Source organism: Ambystoma mexicanum, chromosome 7p (genome assembly GCF_040938575.1).
Source record: "Ambystoma mexicanum isolate Mex_15411 chromosome 7p, UKY_AmexF1_1, whole genome shotgun sequence".
Lineage (NCBI taxonomy): Eukaryota > Metazoa > Chordata > Amphibia > Caudata > Ambystomatidae > Ambystoma > Ambystoma mexicanum.
In genome coordinates, this window is record NC_090939.1 from 954551071 (window position 1) to 954569526 (window position 18456).

General features: G+C 45.6%; 1 protein-coding gene across 2 annotated transcripts in view; it reads left to right on the plus strand.

Annotated features, from left to right (window-relative positions):
* POLA1 (DNA polymerase alpha 1, catalytic subunit) overlaps positions 1 to 18456 on the plus strand; it is a 2474741-nt gene that overhangs the window by 1382582 nt on the left and 1073703 nt on the right. For both annotated transcript variants that reach the window (XM_069637299.1, XM_069637300.1), the window contains one exon: positions 805 to 937. In XM_069637299.1, the coding sequence (XP_069493400.1) occupies positions 805 to 937 (133 nt within the window). The remainder of the gene's footprint in view (positions 1 to 804; positions 938 to 18456) is intronic.

Below are 18456 nucleotides of genomic sequence, written 5' to 3' on the forward strand. Positions count from 1 at the left end.
ACATGTTCATTGTCCCAAAATACGTTGCCAGGGACTATTGCTTCTTTGAGTCCCTTAGTTGTCCCCTATTTTTTTCTCCATTTTAAATTGTGACTGTAGACTTTTGATGTTGCTGTTTTATCAAATCAACTCAGTGCTCTGTATACTCTCTGGCCCAGGGTCAAGCTCCACCAAATACCTTAAATAATAATGTTGGTCTATTTTTATATTTCGCTTTTCCATCTACATTGAACAGGGGTGAGGCAAAGTTAGCAAATTTAGATGTATAAAAAACGCATATTAAATCCAATTTGTAGATAAGTTTAAAGCAGACAGTCCATAGATCAATCCACGAATCCTTAATCTCGCACTCTTGTGTACGAGCTCAATATAAATAAAATATCAATATCAATAACCCCATTTGTGGATCCTTCTTTGTTTGTAAATGTTTATTCGAACAATAAAATGATCCTTCTTTGTGGAATCACTATCTTGCAAGAAGATTTCTGACTGAATCACAGAAATAGTTTTGCAGAGTCCTTGGTGGCGAGCAATGATGATTATCAATGAGCACAATAATTCAGAAGCCTGAAAAAAAATATACTTTGGTTTAAAATGATTATTCAATGAACGTTCAGTAGCAATAATTACTTCAAAGTTCAATTTCTTCCATTCATTATTTCTCCCTTTTTAGTTTTCCACCTTGCCCTTCAACCTTTTTAATGTAGCTTTTATTATTTACTAAAATTTCTGCAGTGCATTGATTAGAAAGTTTGCCACTGAATTGGCTGCAATACTTAATTGTCAATGTTATCACCTTCACAGCTATATTATCACTCAGATTCTTTCGGATCAGCCACGTGACACTATTGTGGAAAATATTCAGAAGCAGCTTATAGAAATCGGTGAAAATGTGGTTAATGGCAGCATCCCCATTAATCAATATGAAATAAACAAGGTAAGCAATAAAAGTACATTCATGTTGAAAGCCATACCTTCATTTTTGTAAAAGACATACGATATTAGTTTTACTTGCATTTCTTAGTGATTTTCTGGTTCACAGAAGAAAGATCACCTTCAATGTGTGGTGAGTCAGAATTGCAGTCGGACAAGAAGATCTCTTTTCAAAGGTCTCAAGTTTATTAAAATAAAGAAAATTCCTCATCCAACCCTGCTTCTATGATGAAGGTTCCCTTTTCTTGAAAATAAAAGGGTGCTGGTCTGGAGGTCTGGGATTTGTAGATTCCATCGCAGGTTGTTGCCCCACCTACATTTGCAGTAAAATGTCCTAAAAAAAAAAGAAACATTCAATGAATTCTTTCCTTGATTAAAACATTTCTAGGAAATCGCATAGAACCAGGACCTATTACACAAATAAACCTTGTTCTCTGTCCAAACCTATTTTATTCTACCGAATAACCGTACCACTTATAACAAAGAAAACATAACTTGGCCTATAGAAGTATGGGGTTTCCATACAAACAAAAGGGAACTCCTGCCCCCTTACTAATGTCTGGTTACATCTTGCAAAGTTTGTTCTGTATATGCAACAGTACAAATACATTTATTCCAAGGCATTTGCAATTCAACACACAGTAAGAAAATCACAGCAATACTATTAAACCAATACAATCCTAGCTATACACATATATACAAGACCAAATGGGTCGAAAACCTAAACAGGGAAGGAAGCAGGCAGTGCAAATAGTCTTTAGGTCCTTCTGCATCAAACACAGTCCTAACTGAAAGGCAGTCTAATCCCTAAAATGAGGGGAGCCTAATGCTGAAATGTACTTGCAAAGCTGGAGCATGCGGTAGTTCAAATGGGCAAACATTTTGTAGGGGCTGTAGCAGCTCAGGAAGGTAGGTGAGGTGATGCAGAACAGGTTCCCACTATTCGAGGAGGGCCTCCACTTGAGGGCAGAGTAGATTCCAAGAGTTGGGACTATTTTGCACTAGCAGTGGAAAGGAGAGGGGCCCTCAGGGGCCACTCGTGTGTAAAAATTGATGGATGTGCTAGGTGCCACTGGTTAGGGTTGCAATTACTCACCGACCTCTGGACCAAACTTAATCAAGTCCATTTCGGTTGCAGGTTCAAATGCAGCAATCTCGCGGCTCTGCGGCTTTCAGCGACGAAGATGCAGCGCTGATTCCCAAATGGGACAGGGGCGATTTCTCTGCTCCTGGTGGATGGATCAGGCCAGCTCCGCTGTAGCAGGCTTCAGGGCACAGCGGACCACAGCTGCAATGAACCACGGCTGGGCGACAAGGTAACCCCATATACTCCGGTTCGGGCGCACTCATTTTACTCCAGACCTGGGAATGCCAAGTGTACAAAATTTGGTGAGTGCCGTGAACACAGAGCTTGCGATGTACCAAGTTTCAAAGGTCTCCTCGAAACGGCAGCAGTATCAGGGCAAAACTCCTGCACAAGCTGGTCAGCCTACTGGTTGGCCCACGGACGCTCCCGAAAAGGCTTACTTGCAGGTTTTGATGAAGGTGCCGAGAATAGTTGGTCCCTCTATTCCAATGGGTCGAAGCGTCTTCGCAGACCTTCTACGACGACCAGATGCAGGGGGGTCCCACAGGATGACAGCGGGCTCAGGGTGCCAAACCTTCCTTGACTTGGCTTCTTAGTTTCAGGATACTTGGGTCTTATCCTTCGTTCAGTGAGAACTCCAGAGATCGACATGGTATGGGTGTTTGTAGCCTTCTCTTATCCAAAATCTCATTTGTGCCAAAACTAAGAGGACCCAATGGGAGATTTGCTCACAAACGGGCATACCATATGTGGACCATTCATAGACCACGGTGGTCCCAGACATTCACAGCACACCAGACTCTCTGGCACCCAGGATATGTATTGGAACAAGACAGTCCAGCCTACATCCTTGGGGCGCACACACAAGGCATGCATAAGCCCGCGAAAGCTTGGTGCTTCGTGGGAAAATGAATGTCCAAATAAGGACTGACCCGGGTCGACTAGACCTGGGGAAGGGGCAAGATGGCCAAAGGACAGGCCAAAGAACCTCGTGGCATGGCCATTTTGGAGCCAGGCCGCTGAACTGTGCCGAACTCAGTAGTCGCGGTTTACCTGGCAGGAAAGGGTTAAAAATACACGGAAAAGATAATCTACCACCAGCCCTGTCCAAGGCACATCTGCACTTCTCCTAAAACATCCTTTGAGAGTAACTAGGGCCTTTAGAAATGACATGAAGACCCAAGTGCACTGCACTTTAAGGTACTTTGTGCACTTGCAACATTTTGCAGAAAAGTTGCAACATGGACTAAGGGAAACAGTCTCCCAGTACTGACTGTCTTTAAGGGCATGTCAGTTTCTCCATACAAAATGAGCGAAAAGCCCAGAGGAGTGCAGCAGAAGACTGTGCTCCTCTGGCAAAGTCCGACTATGGTGTTTAAACAAAGCAAAACATTGGTGGGGGTACACAAATGGAGGGAAAATAATACATGAAATGGAAATCCAGAGAGAGGAGGAGGAGGAGGAGCAGCAGCAGCAGCAGGAGGAGGAGAAAGATGTAGGACTGGAGAAATCAGTGTGGGGTGTGCATTCTGTGTTGAAGCAAGATTAGAGGAGTCTGAGGGCGCCGGTACCATTGCGGTTCCTGAGAGGGTCTGTGCCTCTAGTACGTCAACCTGCAGAGGTCATGCAGTGAAAAGTGTGGAAGGAAAATACTTTCCCATTCACATTTTGTTGTGCAGAGATTGTTCAGCGAGAAACAGAAGTAGTAAAAGCAGCCGAGATGTTCCACGTGTCTGGGTTGCACCGGGAACTCTTGGGAGCCAAGGCAGCTCCAATTCAACGTGGCAGACGCGAAGGCAATCCAGGGGAAAGAGTTTGCCTAACCAGGAGAAGACACAGGTACAACAAACCTGTGAGCAGAGTCAATGGCGCACAGGAAAGTGACCTACCCGGTTAGTCTGCAGCACAGGAATGACTCGGATGCGCTCCAATGCTGGTCGCATATGTCGTGCAGACCGTTTCACTCGCAAGTGAGCGAGAACCATGCAGATGAATGTTATGAATATCGAAGCCAACACACATGGTGTTCAGTGAAACCAAAAGACTCTAGAATGGAGTACCCTAGTTGTGAGAAACTCCTGCAACCCGGTGGGGAAACCCTATTGAAATCCCAAGTGTGCAATGAATACCCAAGCCAAAAGGTGTTGAGAATCCAGCAAAATAATGTGATCAAACATTGCCAAAGACTAGAGGGGGATTTTGAAAAGCCCAAGGTTTGTAAAGACTACTGCGTGGGGCCTTAGAAACCTCTAGCTGTAGTTGATACAAACATACATACATGGCGAGTACCAAGACAGAAGAAAAGTGAGACTGTCTTTAAGAACGATTTTTTTGTTGGTGGAAAGAGGAAAGAAAGGTGGCAAACAGGCTGTCCTTTCTGGAGAAGGTTATCCTGATGGAGAGGAGCATAATTGATGAGGAGTTTTGAAGAAACACTTATGTGGTTCCTTGTTTCCCGATAAATTGTTTTGATGCTTAAGAAGGCTGATGTTGTTTTCTCACTTTGGAAATTACCACTGAAGCACTTTTCTGTTAGTTTTGTTGAAGAAGTAGACTGTCAGTGGCAGGTGAGTATACCAGTAGGGCAAGAGGTTATTTCCTCGCAAAGTCTGACAAAGAAAGGAGCCAGATATTGATACAAGTGCTGAAGCATGGTAAGAACAATCACTCATATTGACTTGTAACATTCGAAGAAGAATTGCTAAAGCTCAAAGAAAAATTACACTTTTTATTTAACCCAAGATTGTAGTAAACCAATCGTGACAGACATTTGGTGTTTCTACAAAGGTGAAACTTGTTCTTACTTCAGAGAGAGTGGGAATAGTTTATTTCAGAAGCCAGAACATTGTGACAATTATCCTTACAAACATTACCATTGTTGCTTGTTTGGAGAAGACAAACTTGAGACAGTTCTTACTCCAGGAGGATTGGGAACTTTGGATTACTTGAATTAATTTAATGAAGCAACAGAACTTTGTGTGACTGAGTATCAAACTTTAAGAACTGTGTTGGAACGGTTGTGCTAAATCAGATTTCCTTGTTTTCTTTGATCTATGGGAAAAAAAACCTAGGTTCAGATCTGAGCAAGAAAAACGCACCCAGGTTATGAGAAGATGCATTGGTCCTATTGTGAATCAGATCATGTTATGAATTGTTGTTGAAGTGAATTGCCATATATTTTCTTTTTGCTTTATTTGTTTAAGTGTGAGGGTCAGATATCCATTTGTTTCCTTTAGTTTATTTTAGGCAGGGAAATTCTCATCTGGGTAGGGATAGTGATGCGCTTATCCAACCGGTTTATTTAATAAAATGGCTAAAGTTGAAAACTATTTACTAAGTTGTCCGCCTCACATTTCTAACCCGTCACAAATGCCAGAGGCTAAGATTAATTTAAAACCTTCTAGCCTTCACCTCTTTTGTTTTGCTTTATTTCTAGCACTTAAAGTGGGTAATGACACTCACCCTCTTGTCGGTTCCGGTGAATGAGAAGACAATGGGCCTCATTACGAGTCTGGCGGTAACTGAGGCAGTAAAACCGCCTGGTTACCGCCGGACTCGTATTACCATGCCGCCTCCGTGATTCCCGGAAATACCAGGGCATTACGACCCTGGTGTCCCGGGAATTCCGGAGGCGGAATTCGGTAAATCCCCATTCCCATTGAGTCCACTAGGACTCAATGGGGAAGTGGAAACACCGGCACCATCTCGTGATGGTGCTGGTGTTTCCACGTCCGCCTGCAGGCGGGCGGTGTTAAACCCGCCAGGTCAGACCTGGCGGGAACATCACCTTCCGCTTGCAGGAGTTGGGATCGGGCGGTCCGGAATTAACAGTGGCGGTGGGTTTACCGCCACTGTTATTTCCGGACCGCCCGACCTATAATGAGGCCCAATGTCTGGAAGATACTGCTAGGTAACGTATACCTTTCCTCTCCTGAAAGCAACATACACTAGTATTAGTGCTCGAGGTATGAAGTAAGTTTCAAAACAATCATGTTAAGCATCGAATCACTATGCCACTTAACCGAAACATGCTTAGATTACCCCAGCAGTGTTTGAATAACTATTTTTATCGAGCACAACCTATGCTTCCATCATGTGTAGCCTAGGATAGTAGTACGTCATCACAGCTTTCTAGCGTTACTGCTGCGAGTACGGTGTTAAATATCTACAATGCTCAACACCATCTTGGAACACTATACATATGTGGGATATTGGAAGGAATAAATCGTTAATTGGAAAAATGTGCTGCATACACAAGTCTATATTGAGATGTTTCAGAAATTATAACATCTTAGTTATACATCATGGCAAATGAAGAAAATGAGGTTACCACACGTATGTAGAGAAATCCAGCTTCTCTATGAAGACAGCCAAAACGGATGGCACTGTCCAAGCTTGTTTTTTCTGACTACAGATCAGAGCCAAACTATCTGTATAAAGGGTATGCATGTTATCACTAGTATACAATCAGAATATGGACCAATTGCTAGGTTGTCAATTGAAATCCATTTACTGTCAAATGTGGATCAAGAAGAGTCTTGAACTGCTCACACCGCTGCCAACTGTTGCCACATGATACCTTAAGGGAGGCCCACTTTATCAGTCTTTAATTTAAAAATCCTGTATTGTTCCCACCTCAACAGTGTGGTTTTCATTTTTTCTTCCCTTGGGGTGGTCTTAATTGTTCCAACATCATACACTTGGTCTTTTTCAGTATGGTGATGTTGCAAGAAATGTTCCACCATCGGGGCACTGATCTTTTTAGTGCGGATACACGATTTGTGTTCTATGATGTATTTGTTTACCGGCCTCTGGGTCGTGCCCACATATCGCAGTACGCACTGACATGTGATCCAGTATATCCCGTTACTTGAATTGCAGCTAGTGAAGGTTTTTTGATCCAGTGGGATGTTCCAGCCTATATCTACACAGGCTGCGGGTGGTTTGTTCACACACATGGGAAGTGTCCTTTGGTTCGCGGTGGAGACCACAAAGTTGGTTGCTCCTTTTCCTCTAGGTGCCTTCCTTGAATCATATGGACTAATGAGTCTCTCGAATCCTGCCTTCTCTTGATTGCAAATATCGCTGTAATGATTTCATTCGATCTTAAATTTAGAAGAGGACATAGTTTCTTCACCTTCTTTTTATCTTGTAACATAGCGGTGAGTAGCTTAAAACTGCTGTGATTTGGTCGCTGGTTACTATCGGTTCTGGATGTTTTTGCAGCGTGATGTCTCGTGGGATGTTCCTCGCTCTCTTGATGGCCCATTTTAGCACTTTTCTTAGGGTAACCACATGGGTGGAGCATAGCTGTAAGTAATTGGGCTTGGTTGTCGTAGTCTTCGCTGCTCGAGCAGTTTCTGCAAAAGCAAATCCATTGCCCAGATGGAAGATTGTCCCACAAATGTCAAGGATAATAGCTAGTGTAAAGGAGCAGTGAGTTGTGGTTCGTGGGTTGATGCACTGTGGTGTGGAGGGCTCCATTTTCTGCTTTCATCAGACAATTTAGGAATTAAATGTTACACTTGGATTTTGGGTGAATTTCAGGTACCTATTCTGTGCCTTTATGCAGGCGTGGAATGCATCTATGGAGCTGTCATGATCCCAGTCATTGAGCATAGTGCTCATTCAAGCAGTCCGGCTAGGCAGGGAACATTATATCAATCAGCAGGTCAAATGCGGGTGTTAGCCTTGCACATATGGCATTTACACCATCCACAGCATATACTTCCATAGACTCCTGTGATGTTCAAAAGTAATTTCATACACTTAACATGGCTGCTGCAAAACCAATTTACAAGTAGCAGCATGGTTCTATTCATATTTGCAGAGGAGCTACTTAACCCCCGGCTCCGCTGGAATGCGCGCTTCCCGTGTGCTCCTTTGTCAGTGGTAACGCTACCGGCGTTTCTCCTCACAGAAACTGTGTGAAGAGAAGGAGTTAATAGAGAAATTCGTTTTATGACAAGCTACAGAGTACCATAGTTCACAGAATAGGCTTACCCGACAGAAGTTATCTCTGACGCTGTTTTCTTCAGTGAAGAACTTTTATTCGCTAGCAGTCGCAGCATCTTCAGTCAGAAGTTTCTTCCACAGCAACCACATCTTCCGAAGGTTTCTGAAAACATGCAGACAAATCGAGAGGTATTTAATAAAAAAACGATCTTCACAGTTTAACAGAGGAGATGCTTTCATAAGCGTTTTCACGTCACAGTTGTTACCGCGCTCCACCTTGAAGGCTGCAGTTACTCCATATTGGCGAACTTACGATTTAAGAACGTTTTCTCATCCTGAATAACTCTGCAGCAATGCACAGCCATAATTCTTTCCCTGAACTCCTAGAACCTTCAAAAAGAAGAAAAAGAACAGAAGTAAGAAAGAGAGATCTCTCCAACGTAGGAATCAATTCAAGCCCTTAAAGATTACAGTATCTTCACCTGCTTACTTACCCAAAGACTCATTCTAGAAAGACATTTCAAGGCAAGAAGCTATAGAGTTCATCAGCAACTCAAGTTACCATTGTTTCTCCATCACAAAGCTCCTCTATAGAAAAGCAGGATGGAGAGCTCCACAATAATAAAACACAGGTGAGAAGGGAATTCAGCCCTAGAGTTAGAAGGGAGTGATTTAAGGGAATACGCATCTCATGTTGTATCATCTCAGTTAATAGATGTTATTGCATTTCTATTGTCATTTGTTTGTTCAAACAGAAAAATAATTCTAAAGGCTCCAAGGTATCAGGCCCACATGCTGGGAAGGTATTACGTTCCCAAGGAGTCCAGGTAAGCGTTACAGGAGCTTTTATTCCCTTGGGAGATGACAAAAATATTGTCAATATACTGAATATCGTCCATTGCTGTAACCAAGTCAAAGTCTAATCTTTGAATGGATTGTTGAAGTCTGTATGTTCTTTCTCAAAATCGGCCACAGATGGATTCGCCAGAATTGTGAAAGTGGTTCCAAAATGGAACCAATTCCCGACACAATAGGGCGTCCTGGAGGTGGGTCAATAGCTTTGTGTATCTTAGTGCATAAAAAGCTGGAATTCTATGATATTTTGGTGACACGAATTTGGCTTCTTTATTGCTAATGTACCCTTCGGCTAGGGCTTCTTTAATTAAACGGTCAATAAGTCCACTTTGGCACCTGTGTAGGATCACATGGAAATGGATTGTAACTTGACAGGTCATTGAGCAAAGTTTTGACTATTTCAAGCACTGGTGTTCATCACCATAATAGCCCCGCCCTTATCCGCTGATATTCTGGTAATTGCACGGTTGTTTGACAAGCTGTTATGGGCTTCTGTCATGATCTCTGCTTCCAAAAGATCAGGACTTGCCCGACTCCCTTGGAAGCAGACCCATAACCCCGGTTCCGAGTGCCAGCCAGTCCCAATTGGGACCTTTTGGACCCTGTCCTGGCGCCAGTGGCACCAGGCTCATAAAGATGCCCAGTCCCAGCGCTGGAAGCGCCGGGCTCATAATGCTTGGGTGGACTTACCTGCAGCAGACCATGCTGCTTACTTACCTGCCAGTTGAACCCCTGATCCTCTTCTGTTTGGGACTACTTTTCCTGTTGGGTGGGGCAGGAGCCACTCCCTAGGTTCAGAACACTGGAACTCTTCTGGAAAGCAGGAACTCTTTTCTTACCTAGGCGTGGCTGTGGAAGGAGACACCTAAGCACTACAGGAGGCTATTTAAACCACACCAGATGGATGAATCTTGCTTTGCGTTATTCGGCATTCTCTGCAGCAGAACGCTCATTGTGTCTTCTGCTTCTGATCCTGGGCCTAAGGGAACAAAGGCTTACCATCCTGGAAGCCAGTCTTCAGCAGCACCTGTAAAGACAAAGAAAGAACAGGTTAGCACTACGGTCTTCAGTGGCAGCGCATCTCTTACCTGGTCCATCGGCTGTCACCAACGCCTCGCGCTGCATTCCGGCATCTGAAAGACAAAGGCTTACCTACTCTTCGCATGCTCCGGAGGTCTTCGCACTGCATTCTGGCATCTGAAAGACAAAAGCTTACCAGCTCTTCGCACGCTCCGGAGGCCTTCGGCGCTGCATCCCGCATCTGAAAGAATAAAGAAGGTGCGTTTAAAGACATTGGGCAACTTTATTACTCACGTGCCATTACTCCTTCCCACGCCGAATCCAGTGGGTATTCCAGCACCCTTCAGCTTCTCTAAAGCTCAGAACTTGTACCTGCAAGATAAAAGGGACAGTTAGTGCGCATCGTGAAGCAGGCTACAAGCGCTTACTTACGTGCTTCCAGGCGCTTCTATTCCTCACGCGGGTTCGATCCTCAACTCTCATCAGCCCGCCATCCGCCATCGCCGGAACCCTGCAAAACAAGAGATATCATTACAAAAGACTTTTAAGACATTTGAAGTGCCCAGAACTTACCGTTCGTGCAGTTAACGACGGACAGCAGTCCTCTGATGTCAAGAGGCCTGCACTCTTATCCAGTGAAGAAACTGGTTACGGCACCCTGCCCCGAGGCAGATGGAGAGCTCGGCGTTCACTTACCTAAGGTGAGGGTGTTAACCTTTGGGGTTCTACAGGAGAAGAGAAAGGGAAGAGGAGAGAGGCACCCAATAACCCCAGTTCATTAATCCCATATTTTCTATCTGCAGACAGCTTACTCTTCGAGTCAGACATACAGTGCACAGAGGTCCAGCCCAAAGAGCCAACCGTGTTACACATCACCTTTGAAGATACGGCATTCACCCAGTCAAGACCGGCGCCTCTGCGGGAATCAGGTGAGTGTTACAGCTTCTCAGTCTTTTTTATGCAGTTGTAAGGAATACACCTTGTAGATTCCAATTTCTCCAGGCTTTTGAATAAAGCCTTCTCAAAGGTAATTGATTCAGGAGAGATGCCAGTTGAGTGGGGGTAAAAGGTGAATGGATTACGCAAACATGGCAGTGTCTGTGGCATATTCATTATCAATAGTGGAAAAGTACTGCTTCAATCTGTCCTTCCTGATTAGCTGAGCGAGTTCTATTCTTGTTTGAAAAGGGTCATGCATTGCGGCGGGAATGAAGGATGGACCCTTTGGTAAAACTCCTAATTCTGCTGCTGTCAGTTGATCACTGGAGAGATTTACTACTAATGGTTCTGCAGAGTAAATATGCTCCATTTCCTGCTGCAAGTTATCCAGGGAGAATCATTACGCCACCTGCCTCTGCCTCGTCCCCTCTATCGTAAAAAACCTGTCGTGTTAGGGGCTTCTTGAAATTGGACTGTTCTTTCTTGGTTTCTCACAGCTAGATAACTATTTGAAGTCCCTGGTCTGCTCTATCTTCATCCAGGCTATGGCTGGAGAAACTTCAGTTATAAAAATATTTGTGGTTTTCTGATCTTTTTGAAGTTATGATTGAACCAGGTAAGAAGAAGTTTAAAAAAAGCTATCTTGTTCACCAACCCTGGTCTCTCCATCGCTGATACCTATTCCAGCGCTTCCTCCAGACAGACCCTCACTGACATCCTCTTTGTCATTCCTTCGCCAGATCTATGGACTCTTCATATGATCTGTGCTCTCTGCTCTCCTCCTCTCCCATTAATGGTGGCACCCGCTGGGAAGCCCTTATGGCCCCCTTCGACTCCTCTAAGGTCATCATTAATGTATATCTAAACAGCAAAGTCATGGTCCAAGGCCCTCAGGCCAATATCCTCCTCTTTGATAGGAGTTTCCTTGGCCTCATCAATTTCCTTTCATCTCCTGCTGTCCCCTCCCCCCGCCCCCTTGGTTACCTTGCCCTCTCCTCCCTCATCTCTTTCCTCACCTCCACAGGGAGTAGCTCTGATCTGTACCCCACCTAGAAAGGCCTTTAAGGGTGGCAACCTTCATCTTGCCACTCTCAACTCTTGCCCTGCTGTCAAACACTCCTGACATCTGCCACCTCCTGGAAGAACTTTACCTCGATGTCCTTGGTCTTTCCGAGACATGGTTACGGCCAGCTCTGTCACAAGCTTTGACACTCTACTCCCTGATGGTTACAAGATCTTCTCTGCACCCAGATGCACCCGGTCCGGAGGGGGTGTATCCCTGATCTTTCCTGAGTGGATTCCTGCCTCTATCATTCTCACGCAGACTTACTCCTCTTTTGATTGCCTTGTCTGAAGGCTTTCTCTCTCTCCTAGCCACTCTTACCGTGGCTACTCGCTAATGGCCCCTGATCAGATCACCTCATTCTTCTCTGAGTGGGCAGAAGTCTTCTCCTCCCTTCTGGCCTCTACCACTCAACCCCTCCTTCTTGGTGACCTCAATAGCCATCTAGACTCTCCTTGTTCCTCCTCTGTACTCTTCGATGACCTCTGTGATTCCCTCTCCCTTTCTATCCTACCCTCTTGCCCGACTCACTCTGCAGGGCATACTCTTGATGTCTTGATATCCTCTAACCTCCCTCTCTCCATCCCTCTGACCACTCCCCTCTCCTGGAGTGATCACTCCCTCCTCTCCTCCCATCTCTCCTTTTCTACTGCCCAGGCCAAGCCAACTCCAACACACCTTCTCGGACATCTGACCCATGAAGCGTATGTCAGTTGAGGCTTTCGCCGCCACCTTCTCTCCCCCCACCACCACTGGCTGACTCGCCCCCTAACACAGCCCTGTCTATGCTCTACTCTTCCATTTCTGATATTCTTGGTGCTCTTGCCCCTTTCATGAGGATCCGCTTGAAGCCTGTTAGGCAGAATCCTGTGCATTTCCCTTAGGGAGCACTACAGAAGATTAGGACTACAGGTTAGAGCAATAAATCCCCTTTGGTATCAGTCCGTACCACAAAGATTTAGTTGGTAGCTGTGGCTAAGCAGTCAGACCTATCTCAAGAGGGAGATGAGCAGTATTCTGGGTTTACACAATAGGCCTACAGTACTATGGCACAAGGAAACACTGACCAAAGCTCTGTATTAAAAAGAAATATATATTTATTTTACACACTTCTAGTTAAACACAGTTATCACAAGTATTAAGCAAGTTCAATTTAGTCAAAGAAAACATACACAACTCCCTAGTTAAATTGTAGACAAGTTTGAGCAAGAGTGAAAACTGAGCAAAACGGCACAGTGAAAAACAAACACAACTGGCACTCTATCAATTTCTCACAAGGGAGGGAAAGCACAAGTTATACAGAAATATCTCCTTACACACCCTAGCAACACTTCCCATAAGTTGGTGAACAAGTTTAGGCAAGGCAGTACTTTAGCATAAAGAATACTGAAATGAAAAACGAGCAAAATGGCACTTTACATGTTATAAAAGTGGGAAGGGAAGGCTGGTTATAAGAAGTAGTTGCACCAACACAGTTTTAGTTGAGAAGCAATCTAGAGAAGGCAGTTCTAACAAATTTAGCCAGAGTCAATAGGCCTGTGCCAGAGTCAGTGGTACAGGGCAAGAGCCCACAAGCAAAATGTTCTTGTAGCTGCAGTCAAGTCTTTGGTTAATGATTTTGAAAAGGTGGATGCAGAAGGTGAAAGACAATGTTAAGAAAGAGGGGCGGCTAACCCAACAGGTAGGTAAAGGATTTAAAACAACTTTAGCACTACAACGCTGAAAGGGCAGCCTGGCGGAACAATGTACCTTTAGTGACTCCTGCAGTGGAGGTTGTTCCTGGTAGTTCCTGCAGTTCGGGGGATCCAGCGGAGGAAGAGAGGCTCTCGTCGTGGAGGAAGGTTCGAGTTGCTGCACTACCCAGGGATGAAACCAGCCGCGGTGCTGCCCGACGAATAAAAGATACACTCCTTTAAATCGCGGTCCGGGTGGAGGGGTGCCTGGCTATCCGGTCTCCGAGTACAGGGTACTGGCGATTCGACCAAGGCAGGTCCGGGAAGGCGATTGGCAAACTGGTTGGCCCCACCATCACAAGGGAGGAAGGCTCTTTCAGATGAAGATCATCTCTCGTCGTGTGGAGAAAAGTGGTGAGACGCTGCAGCAGGGCTTCACCGGTGGTTCAGTCGTTGCAGATGTCTTTGGCTTCTCTCCTCTTCGGCTTTTTAGTTCCAGTGGCAACATCTTGCTCTTCCAGACCACATGTGTTAAACAGCACCCTCCATGCAGTGACACAGGGGCTTCGTAGCGACCCCCAAACATAGACTCCATACCCTGGGAATGACTACTGTCTCCCAGGGCATGTAAAGTCCCAATTGACTTTACTAGTCAATTTGTATGTACTAAACCAGTACAACCCATCTTAAGCAATGCAAGAAGAGCCCCATTCATACAGCCTAGCTGTCACTCACACAGTGGAGTGGTCATCTTGGCGGGAGACCCTCCAGCCTATCAGGATAGTGTGCGACATGGGTTGCTGAGGCAACCCTGTCCAGGGGTCCTACTCCCCCCTCCCACACAATGGACCCACCCCAGACTCAGTGGCGCCAAAAGAAGGGCTTCTTGGCAGAAGCCCGCCAAAAGGACGAACAAAGGATCCCCGACCTGGGTTCGGAGTTTAGAGAAGGACATGAGAAAGAAGTTATATTAAAGTTCTGGCAAATAAAACCTACCGGAGTAAAGTTAATATTAAAATACACCGGTGGTATGTTAAAGGCTGTCAGAAAATATGGTAGCCTCGAACAATGGGAAAATCCCATAGGAAAATATTTGCGGTCGAATATTTACAGTAGTAAACACTGCCACCAGCCAGAAACTTTTGAGAGAGGGACTGTATGGTACCCTCTTGCAAATGAACATAAGGGAAAAACGATTAACCCTTTCCAGTACCTCCATAGTAAGATGGGTTGTACTGGTTTAGTTCATAAAAATTGACTAGTAAAGTCAATTGGGACTTTACATGCCCTGGGAGACAGTAGTCATTCCCAGGGTATGGAGTCTATGTTTGGGGGTCGCTACGAAGCCCCTGTGTCACTGCATGGAGGGTGCTGTTTAACACATGTGAATAAAGATGGTTCCTATGGAGGTGAGAGAAATTCCTTAGACATTAAACACAAACATAGCCTAGAACACACATAGCAAAAATGCCTAAGAGTGGGAAAAAAAGTCTCGCTCTTAGCAGGAGAAAAAAACAAACCCTTCAAATCCAGCAAAGCTGCTGGGGGACTCTATAGGTAAGGGATATTAGCCATAAAATGAGAATTCTCCCTAACAAAGCCCAAAGCCAAGTGCAATTCTTGGTATGACTCTGACCTAGCTACTTAAACGTAAGTGTAGGGTGGCTGAGAGGAAATGGGGAACTTAATGTTCTTCCTCTGACAAACTGGCCTGTCGCCTGCTCCAAAGGCCTTACTGACTCTGTCCACACTAAGAAGAGAGCCCATATCCAAGCCTGTGTCTCTGCGGCATCTAACAACTCGGCCGAACTCGTTAAAATCGGCAAGTAGCTGGCCAATCCTGCTGTCTCTTCCTCTCCTGTCGCCTCCCAGACCCTCTGCACGGCCTTTGCCTCTCTCCATCTCAAAAACCCAGGACGTCTTGTTCACTCTCTTCTCCCCTCGCCCTCTCCTTCTGTAAACTCTGGCCCTCCTACAGCCACCCCCTCCCACCTTTTCATCCTTTCCTCTTTTTTTTCCCCTGACAAGGTCTCCAGACAAGACCGATGTATGGAAGTCTTGTCAAAACAGGTTCTTCCCTGTTCCTCCAAAACCATCAAGGACCACATTGACACCCTTGCTCCTGCCCCGGCAGATTTCTGCAACCACTACTTTGCCTCAGGAACCTTCCTCTCCCCTCTGAAGCACTCTCTTGTGCAACCCTCTTCTCTAAAAACCCACAGCCGACCCTTCTTGCCTGGCTAACTATCGCCCAATCTCCATCACTCCTTTTGTGGGGAAACCTCTCGAAAAGCTGGCCATCTCGCAGCTTAACCTTCACTCTGACTCTGTTGGTTGTCTCCATGACCATCAGTCAACCAATACCTGGCAATTCTTACCCACTGCATTTCCATTTTCTGTTCAGATTTCCAGTGCTATGCGGATGACACTCAACTCATTTTCAGGCTTCCCTCACCCACTTCTTCTCCTCTCATCTCCGACTGCCTATCTGACATTCAGGATTGGTGTGCCACCAATGATCTCTGCCTGAATGCCAGCAAGACGGAGAGCTTCCTCATCGGCACACTTTCACCCTCCTTAGCTGTCACTCTTTGGTCGGCCTCCCTTGGCCCCCACCCCATACCCCCAGCTCCACCTGTGTGGCTAAGAACCTCAGGGTCATCTTTGACTCCACGCTTTCCTTCTCTGCCCACATCTCTGATGTCTCAAAAAAATCAAACTTCCTACTGCAGCTCCTCAGAGGTATTGTACCTTTCCTCTCCTTGCCCCAGAAGCTCACTGTCTCTCGAGCCCCGTTTCTCTCTAGGTTGGACTATTGCAACAGCCTCTTTCTAAATCTAACTGCTTCTACTCTCCGCCCTTTGCAACTTATCCAGAACAGGACTGCAAGACTTGTCCTTGGCCTCAAGCCCTGGGATCACATCTCTCCAGCCCATTGACCCTCAGTGGCTGCAAGGATTAACTTCAAGACCCTTTGATTTGTCCACAAGGCTTTCTGGAGACTGGGCTCAAAATAACCTTCAGCTCTCCCTCTGTAAATACTTTCCATCCGGAGCTCTTCGCTCCTCCACCTGTAACCCCCTCAGGGTCAGTCGTTTTTCTAAGAAACGAGCTGGGGGTAGATCTGTCTTCGGCTGGTGCCTCCCTTTGGAACCTCCTCCATGCCACTCTTACCATCTCCGGTTCCGGAAGGACCTCAAGGCCACCTTCTTTGCTTCTTCTTGCTCCTCTGCTGATCGGTTCCATCTCGGCATTGTGGACCTGGTCACCCTCTGACTTTCTGGCCCAGATACCTGCTCACCCCACCACCCACCCACCTGCACTGCCTCCTGTCAATCCCTTGCACTTGGGTCTGTACCTGTAACCCTACAGTCCCCCCACCTGTTTTTCTGCACTTATCTGGCACACCCTGTATGCTGCCTTATACCTATCACTTGCCACTTGCTGGCTGCGCTACCACTGTTTGTTGCTCTTATTTGTTTTATTTATTTTCTCCTTGCTCAGCACCCCCCTCCTCCCATGCACTTTCCCCTTCCTCTCCCATGCACTTGCACGTTCTCAATGTCAGTGGGCATAGTAAGATTGTTGTTTTTGTTCTCCGTTGCTCCCCTCCCTTGTGCTCTGAAACACTTTTGTACGAGCGCAATACAAATAAAATATCAACATGTTGTCCTGGCAACCTGTACGTGTGGCACTGTATGTGGCCTAATGCGTTCCTGCAGGTGTTGTTTCCAAGGAAACGCTGATGATCCAGTCAGTTTCTGAGCTCACCCGATACCGCCACTATCGGTATGCAAAGCCAAAAAATGAAAGCGTATGTTTGGTACAAATTGAGCTCTTCACGGCAATGGGGCTAGTCATGGAGGAGTGTACTAGAGAAATTAAGGCCCTCCTGTGTGGAAAGTGTATGTCTGCTGTCGCGGCTGCTCTGGGCACGTGCTATACCACTAACTTTCAGTATCTTGCCAGCATGTGTTGCAACGGTGAGTAGAGGAGGAGGGGATAAGTGCCATAAACAATTTTCAGTGTCTCTTGTGGTTCCATGCATGGGGAACCTGTCTTTCTGTTGGATAATAGGTTACGTTCACAATGTTGAAGTCTCCTAAGGTGGAGGGTAAGGTACTGTTATTGTCACTGTTCCCAGCTTGCCAGTTGGAGTCTGAGTGTGTGTAAGGACCAGGCAAGTATCTCTGAGGTATATGATGTTTGCTCACTGTTTAGTTGAACTCCTGGTGTTTGTCAGTGGAGCTGGGCAAAACTGGGTAAGTCACACAACCCATCAGGAGTGGAACCCGCTAGTAAACGCTGCTCTAGTATGTGACGGGCTGAAAAATGTAATTCAGACCATGATTGTAGGTATCAAGCCGATGTATCTAGCGGTATTCCTTTTTGAGCAGACTTCTTTGCGTGTTGGGTCCTCCTTTTACCTTCTCTGCAATTCACCCTAAGATGTTTGCTGTGTGATTTGCTTCTAGGTAATGGTGTACAAGGGGTGCTTTGAGAGTCTTGCATCTGATTTTGGAGCGACGTTCTGATATTAGTGTACTAACTGTGCGCATGGTTTGTCCTATGTTCCTTAGTCCACATGGACATTGGATACAATAGATCGCTTGACTAGTTTTGCAATTAGTGCGGTCTCGGAGTGTCCATTGTCTGGTCCTTACCGAAAATGTTTGTATTTTTTCCAGTGAATTGGCATGCCACACAGTTTCCACAGGGAAAGTGTCCTTTTAGGGGGTGCAGGTTCCCGAGTCCAATACTTGAGGTATCCTGCCGGTATAAGAAATTTACTAGATGCTCCTGAATGTTCTTGGCCCATCTGTATGCAAAAGGTGGTATGGGCTCTTCTGGTAAGTTGAGTTTGACAAGTGGCCAGTAATTATGTATATTCTTTCTTAACCTGGAAGGTATGGGCCCCATGTGTGATAACA